Source organism: Ochotona curzoniae, unplaced genomic scaffold, assembly GCF_017591425.1.
Source record: "Ochotona curzoniae isolate NIBS_2020 unplaced genomic scaffold, NIBS_Ocur_1.0 contig_2723, whole genome shotgun sequence".
NCBI classification, from domain to species: Eukaryota; Metazoa; Chordata; class Mammalia; order Lagomorpha; family Ochotonidae; genus Ochotona; species Ochotona curzoniae.
The window spans coordinates 10048597-10057141 of record NW_024465573.1 but is presented as its reverse complement, the minus strand read 5'-3'; the positions used below and the strand labels follow the sequence as shown (position 1 = coordinate 10057141).

At 35.2% G+C, this 8545-nt stretch overlaps 1 protein-coding gene across 2 annotated transcripts in view; it reads right to left on the bottom strand.

The window, feature by feature from the left end:
* Positions 1-1566: 1566 nt before the first annotated feature.
* CNTN5 (contactin 5) overlaps positions 1567-8545 on the bottom strand; it is a 1028052-nt gene continuing 1021073 nt past the window's right edge. For both annotated transcript variants that reach the window (XM_040976845.1, XM_040976846.1), the window contains 2 exons: positions 6959-7127; positions 1567-2177 (listed from right to left, as the gene is read on the bottom strand). In XM_040976845.1, the coding sequence (XP_040832779.1) occupies positions 2077-2177; positions 6959-7127 (270 nt within the window). In that variant the 3' untranslated portion in view covers positions 1567-2076. The remainder of the gene's footprint in view (positions 2178-6958; positions 7128-8545) is intronic.

Sequence of the window (8545 nt, the reverse complement as noted above, 5' to 3'; positions counted from 1 at the left end):
TTGTTATTGACAAATCAATTCTGTGTTTTATTGGGCTTTATAATAGTGTTGGTAATAAAGTTCTACACTAAATCTAGGATAGAACATCATGGAAAATATTGATGAAATTGATTTTCCATTTTTCATATTATTTATGCAGTTTTAGATACATGGCTTATTTTTGCACGTTACACTGCAAAAGCGCTCCCAAGCACACTCCCAGGAGCAATGTGCTTGGGAGAAGTCATGTTTTGCCAGATAAATTATTAGCATGCCTTTAATTTCAAAGTCCAACCTCTCCCATTCCCCCCCCTCAAGAAAAGGGGGTGAGCATTTAAGAAAGGACACTTGGTCATTATTATTCATAGGTATAAATATGAAAATACTACAATTTGTAACATTTACCATAATAATGTTGTCTAAAATGCTATCTTAAGTCACTTTTTGCCCATTTTTGGGTGATTTCAACAGAATTTTCTCTAATGAGAGTGAGTAATCAATATAATTAGCTAAAACTGAGGCCCGGAGTCTAAGGTTATAGGACACTCAACACTAACTTCAATTTTTCCCTGCCTCTGCAAGACTTAACCTCTACGGCTGGCGATCTGAACTCAGTATCTTGTTTGCCATTGAAGATGTAAATAGTGTGTTTTGCAGAAATCAAGATAAACTACTTTGTGTTTTCACATTATTATCACCTAAAATAATGACATTGATTCAGGCTCTTTTATTGGCGTTTGAAGTTGTAATAACTGTCTTTTCAGGTGTTTTCCTGAGTCTAATTCCAACTCTGGCAAATTCTCATGTTGTCTAGAACTTTTGCATGATATCATCAAGGAGAGTGTTTCCATTTTACTTTCCAACAACTATTAGAAACACTTTGATTCAAAGTGATGCCTCCCTGTGAGCAAAAGCATATCACCTCTCAAATCACTGAATTATACAGTGTATGGTTGGATGGATCTGCACTGATGCCATATTCTCCCAGTTGAAGTTTAAAATCAATTTATCTACTAGAGCCCCTTTATTTTAGTAGTTGATGAGATTTCATAAATAATATATGTTAGGCACAGAACTGTTTTTTTTAATTAGCAAAATTACTATATTATGCTTGATCAATTTGAATCCTTAGACTATATGTGTTCTTAATTATTTACCTAACAAATTTTCATATACTTAAATCTCTTTCCAATTGGAAGAAAAACTTGGACTGAGTTCAACTCTGTTTTAACAGTCAGTAGAGAAATAGGAAAGTTCTCTCCCATAGTTATTGAATTTTTAAAATTAATGTCCATGGGGATATTTCAGTATCTGCATTTTTTTTAGTGAAATTGTTTTGTGATTCAAAACTATTTCATTATTAAAAATAAACATTTGTGGTATTTTCTGCTAGTTAACATACTAGTTGATGAAAAACAATTGCACTTAAATTCATGTGGGCTCACTCTGTATTTACTTTCCACTAATATAAAAGGCTTATCCCTACCCTAATAACTGGTTCTAGGGGTGAATATGGAATAACATAGTGACAAATTTTGCTATTTCACTATTTAGTAACACAACATTTTGGGGGACATTTTCTGTAATTATCCTGTAGTGAACCATAAAGCTGAAGATTTTTCCATGTCTCCTGCAGATATGACAGTTGGAATAATGGATTGAAGGGGAAATGAGAAATACTAGACTTAGAGTCTTAAACAAGTTTTCCATTCTCTGTTTCATATCTGTTTCTGAAACTTCTGCTAGAGAATGCATACTTAACAAATGGATGGTACACACTCAGAATCATTAGTTATAAAATGAAATTCCAACATATTAAAAAAGTAAAGAATACATTTGACAGAAATTGCTTTTACTTACAAAAATTCATTACATACAATCTGCATATTTTTAGTGGGCCAAGAGCTGTCCTCTCAATTTACAAAAACCCAAGAGAAACCTGATGGATCAGTATATTTTCAAGTCTCCTTTAAGTGCACCACATGTAGTCCCAAGTGTTAAAGCTCATCTCAGGATCCTGAGTCTCCATCTACACTACGCTCTATTCACTGCTGTTATTAAGCTAAAGCAAAGAAAAGCAAATTAACTCAGCAGTTTTCACCAGGAGTTTGAAGGAATCATCAATGCCAAGAGTGATGTTACAGATGACAACGTGGAGAGAGTGTGCAGAGTAGACTGAGCACTTGTTATTTTCCCACCTGTAATAAAAAAAAAATAATAACAATAGCATCAAGTGGAGGAATGTTATTTTGATTTTTGCTTGGACTGGGCAAGAGTTCTATATAATTTATAAGGCAGATGAAAATGACATTGGTAATGTTCCTGAAGGGACAGTTCTTTATACTAATAAAATAGAACATTGTCTGACGTTACCCAATTATGTGAGAGGCAGGCAATATATATGAAATACTATGTCTAAATGGCTATGCTACATGTAGGATACATGTCACCAGGAGAATCAGTGTTCTGTTTGTTTTTTTATTAGATTAATACATTTATTTGAAAGTTAGAGTTGCAGAGAAAAGGAGAGACAGATTGTCTGTGGCTCCACTGCCCCAAAAGACTGCAATGGACAGAGCTGGGCTGAAACCAAGAACCAAGAGCTTCTTCTGTGTCTCCCAGATGGGTGCAGGGGTCCAAACACATGGGACGTCCTTTGCTGCTTTCCCTGGAATGCCAGAAGGGAACTGGATCAGAGGCGGGGCAGGCCAGACTCTAACTGGTGCCCATATGGGCTGCTGGCACTTCAGATAACAACTTTAAAACACTGCCCTGCAGCAGCCCTTTTGTGTAAGTTTTACCCATGATGCACGAATGGATAATTGTACAGATTCTAGGTACAAAAAGTAAATTTTATAGTGCTTAGTTCAGAAAATAGAGTAAAAATATTTAGCAAAACTAATTAAACCAAATAGCTCCAGGATTTTGATGAGGGAAGTCCCTGAGCTTCCACCATTTGGGAAGCAGTAAAGTACACTCATTCTAGTTGGAATTACCTTTTCTAGAGTTCAGTTGCTTCAGACTACAATGATCATCAGGCAGCGATCCTGGCGATTGGCACTGATTAGTATCAGATGGCTGGCTCCTGAAACACCCTCTCTGGCTCCGTTAGTGAGGGATTTCTGTTCCCTGGCTTGGCAGAGAATTCATCAAGTACAGAAGACAATGCTTTCTCTCTCAACCTCCCACAAAGATTAAGTGATGGAAACTTTGAAGAGGGGGTGTGAAGTGGGGCACAAAATGAGTTAGTGAGGGATACAGAACACTTAAGGACTGCAAGCACTCCAACCATGTACATCCCCCCCATGGCTTCATTTTCTGTGCCAGTTCCACATGCCTGAAAACTTGGTGCACACACGCTTCACCGTGCAGTTAAATCTCAATTTCTAGTAGGCACCAGATGATGCCAGGACACATGCTTGGAGATAACCACACATTCTGAGCCTTCAACACAAGTCCTGCTTTGAAATTTTCAGTCAGGCCCTGTCTAGAGGTCTACTCCTTATCCTGGGAAAAGGATGACTCCAACCTAGGTGGGGCAGTTTTCTCTTTTGAGATTGTATGCACTTAAATCCTGTTTACCATACCTTAGTCTTTCAATAAATCCTGCTTTTCTGTTTGCCTCTAAGGTTAGTTTTTTTTTTTTTTTTAACAGCATGAAGACATAATGTAATCAATTTCCAATTAGATTACTTTGATTCGATTTTCTCTTTTTTTTAATATCAAAAGCAAGATCTGCTATGTCAGAAACCTGTCTCAGCATTTTGTGGTGTGTGTGGGGGGGTGAAGGGTGGGGTGGGAGGAGAGGTTGGAAATGGAATGTTTTACATACACTTTTGGGGAAAAAAAATAAAGCAACCAGCAGAACAAAACTCATCAAAAGGCTGGAGTCAATCATCTTATCTAACCCATTTAGAACCATCAGAGGGGTGTGGTTGGTAATTTTCTATTCTCTGGATAAATTGGAAGCCTGGACACCATCTCCTTGATTTCTCATGATAAAACTGGAAACACAAAAGTATGGATATGAGTACTTCGATCTGGTGAAAGGCAGCTTGCCACTTCCTTGCTTTTCTTATGATTAATTTGGAAACTCAGAGGAGTGGGTCCTTGATTGCCTCCTTTGAAGAGGATTCTCTTTTAGCAAATGGCATTTTTTTTTTATCATATTCAGCCAGGAAAACAACTTTTTCTTGAGACCAAGTGTATATAGTGTATGTAGTCAATATACTACAATAATGGTTGGATTAAGCAGACTGATCCAGGTGGAGCAGCATGATGTAATAATCATAGGTCTATACAATTACAAACTGTGACTTTTAGGTACTGACTTGGGGAATGGTCCTTTGAGATAGAAGTCTTTGGAAACACATGATCTCAGTAGATGTTCTAGTAAAACGTTTATTGACATTGTCTTATTTGTTCCACATTGCATTTTTATGTGGTCATGCTTCAATTATTTCTCTCTTGTAAATGAGGACACTATTTCTTAGAAAGATTGCAGAACTGGGCTAGCGAATGATAGATATATATATGGTCTTACCAATTCTCTCTTTTAAAATAATAGTTGGATTTAGTCGAAACCAACAACAAAATCAGCTACTCAACATTTGTGATCATTATGTGTTCGTTTATCCTATATGGCCAGTTAGAATGGATTACCATAATGAGGATGATTTCCATTGCAGAGAGGTTTTAAATTTATTTTCCAAATATTTGACTCTTACATAAGAGTCAAAGAATTGAGTATTGCATAAACCACCTCATATACAAAAAGCAGCAAATATTCTTCTTTTGAAAATTTTTACTGCCAGTGCATTAATGAAACCTACTAACCCACATATTGGAGTATGTTTCACATATTTCAATATATACAAAATGGGGTTATTGTGAAGCACTTGATCACCAGTGAGCTGTAAGACAGGCAAATGACAAAGGCTTTCATGAGTAGAGTGTATATGCTGAATAAATAATGTGGAACATTCTTTCTGTTAAAACAAATTACATGACCCCTTTACTAAAACATCTCGCTTTGATCATGCTAAGTAGAGTTCATATCTCAAATTCTCAATGGAATTTACAAAGCTAAAATATATTATTTGGAATATAAAAATGAAATAGAAAATAAATCATGGAGGGAAGATCTAGCCCCAAGGTATAAAATTAACTCTTTTTTTTTAGACAAGGCATTCACATTTAGGGAGTTTGATTTCTGGACTATGGTAAGAATTGCTCCAGTTCCATAGGCCTAATGCAGACAACACTTTGAGATTTGACTTTTTGAAGCTCATGAAATGAGTTGTGGGGGGCAAATATTACTAACTGTAGCATAAAAGTAGATGCTGACTTATTTAAACAGAAATTATAAGGAAAAGGGAGAATCCTTGTTTTTAAGTATTTCTAAGATAAGGTTGAATTTATTTATGGGTACTACAAGTTCTAATTGTGTTACAATCTGAAAGAAATCAGAGTCAGAAAATACTAACATTCATGACTCGAAAATTGCTACAAGGATAAAATAATATATGAACAACATCTTGTATAATGCCAGGAATATTGACATTTTGTCGTTCTGCTGTATTATTTTTCAAAAGTACATACATTTTCCTTCACTCATTAGAAATGAAGTTTGAGACATCATTCACTTTTCCCCCTTAAACGCTTTTAACTGTAGTTACTTTAAAAAAATATTTTCTTATGTACTCACAGGTTTGTTATTAAAAATCAGAGATTAATGCTGCTATAATATCATCTAACTTACAAAGATTATTCACATTCTCTTTCAGTTGCAACAGTAATGTCTATTACCTCATACTTTTGGATGAATTCAGAATTTATAGGACATCATGTCAATAATGTGTTGTCCAATTTCCAGCGGACTGTATTTTTTTCTGTAGGGTATGTTTGCTTTCTATCTCATTTTATGGCATAAATATCTTAGGTAATAGTTCTGGCCAGACTCCAAGTTGGTAAGTGTGTAAAATAAGACAGCGCCATATGCGGAGTCTTACAAGACTTCATTGGTAACTACCTTCTAGTTTGATAATTCTGGTTAGGAATGGTTGCTCAGCAACAGCACAACAACAACAAACAATATTAGTGATCATCCTTTAATTAAATGTACATTGATTTTAATGCAGTATTTTAATGAAACTTGCCTGACAGATTTTTTGCATATCTGCACAAATCTTCAGCTTCCTTTTATGACTGAAGAATGATATTTTTTTCCTTCCAAATTAGTGGAAGTCTCTCTCCCTGTGTTGTTTTGCCTTGTTAGTATAATAATGAAGCTGGTAGTAAAGACAGAGGACTTTGAAAACATGCTTTTGGCTTGAAACCTTGTATTAGCACTTAATGATAGTTTGATCCTGAACAAGTTGAATTTTTCTCTGTAAAACAAAAGAAAGGCTACCTATCTCATACAATTGTTAATATTCTTAAGCCAAAAAGTGTATAGAGCACTTGTAGACATGCCTGGCATGAAGTAAGGGCTTAGTAAAGACTAGCAAGTATTAATAGAGATAATAATTATATAATAATATTGATTGTAATTATGATATATATTTGCTGAAGCTTATTATTTCTTTAGAAACCAATAAATATGATCAAGTCTTATTTTTAAAAAATTCCTTCAAATTCTCTATAGCAAAAGAGACATTCTGGGTAGTAAAAGAAATAGGTATGTCCAGCTTGTGCAAAATCAATTTAAAGGATTATTTCTAAAACAAATTAGAAAGCAAGATGTTACTTAAGAACAGCATAGAGAAGGAAACTTACCATAGAAAGATATTTTAAAGAAAACATTTACTTCTTACTAGATTTGTAGAAATTGTGAAATTTTGAGATTACTATGGTTCATATTAGTTATCAGAGGATGATACGGAAGTCGATCGGAAGAAAAAGTCCCTCAAGATCTCAGAGCTGACAGTGTTACTAGTGTGTGTTGTCTTCAAAGGAAACCTGTTGTGCTGAGGCTTACCTGAGTATGATGGCACCCTGATCTGGGCACTGGCCGTTCCATCCCCGCCTTCACTGTACGCACGGACTTGGATGATATAGACACCAGCATCAGGCAGTGGCACTACTGCTTGAGGTTTCTGTGTTTCAATAACTTCACTGATGGCGTGTCCCTCTTCCCTATAGAATACCTGAGAGTAACAGCAAAGGGTTAAACATTTTATGCTCAGTTACACACAAGTGTTTTCAACTAGCTGCCTTGGATCACATTCTTTTCTATAAAAAAAGAACTTATTGCTTAGTGAACAGATGTATTTGGTGTTGTGAACTGTCTTGTTAGTGCTTATAAGGAGAAGAGAGAGTTCAATTTTGAGGGTTGAGACAGGGCATTTCAAAGGAAGTTACACCTGAGCTTAAGGGTTCGGAGATTAGCAGAGGGAAGGAATTAGTAGAGGAAAGGAATTTGAAGAAAAGTAGAGGAAAAGAATAACAGAAGAGTTAAAAAAAAGTACATCTTTTAATTTAGAAACCATGACGGTATGCCATGAGTTGTAAAGAAAGCATATGGGAATAGTAAGAAATGAATCTAGAGGAGACTGAAAAGGAAGATCATGAAAAGCCTTTTGCTTGGTTCTTGAAATAAATCATATCATAAGGGAGTTTTGAAAGCTCACCAAATCGTTTGAAAGGAGTGAAAAGAAAATTTTTGAACATTTCAAAAAGATATTCTTAATTCACGAAATGGTGAAAAGTAATGTTTTATTAGCTTGAAATTTCTGTTTTTGCAGTGGTTTGCATTGTGCTGAACAGACATTTAGATCCTTTGTACTCAAAGCTGAGTCTTTGTTGATATCTGTTCAGAGTATCCAAACTAACCAAGTATTAATGACAAACTGAGGTCCAGAACTACAATCAATCAGGGCATAGGAACTATGCTGTGATCCCGCAGGAGACAACCAGAGTTACAGAGATTATTGGTTTAGATAACATCATGTGAGTGTTTAGGAAAATTTCATTCAAAGGTATATAATTCGATGACCAGAGCTATTTTTGTATGTATAATATCAAGTAGCAGCCATTGAGATGTGTTCAGATACATTTTTATTCAGTATCAATGTTTTTGTAGGTTTTTTTTGTAATTACTGGTATTAAGATTACTTTGCATAATGGGAAGAGCAATGACTTCAGCCATACATATCTGGATTCAAAACAATTTCCTACAAAGCAGAACAATAAGAAAAACTATCTCCTGTACCTTCCTGGCTGGGCAAATTATAACCTTTCTAAACCTCAATGCATTCCACTATACGGTGGAGATAATAACACCTATTTCATTGTTAAGAGAATGAAATGAAAGGATGCATGCAAAATGCCTATCACAGAACTTGCTAAGTGATATGCTTAATCAGAGAAAGTTATTTGTTCTGTTACCATCGTTGTTCATTGTCAGTGGAGCTATATTTAAATTGCATCATAAAAAATGAAATGGCTTATGAAGCAAAAGAAAAAATATTTTTTTCTAACAGAGGAAGTGTTGAAGCTTGAACTAACATGCACTAGACAAAAACTCAGAAAAAACAATGGTCATGTATTAAAATCTGTGTGCTTG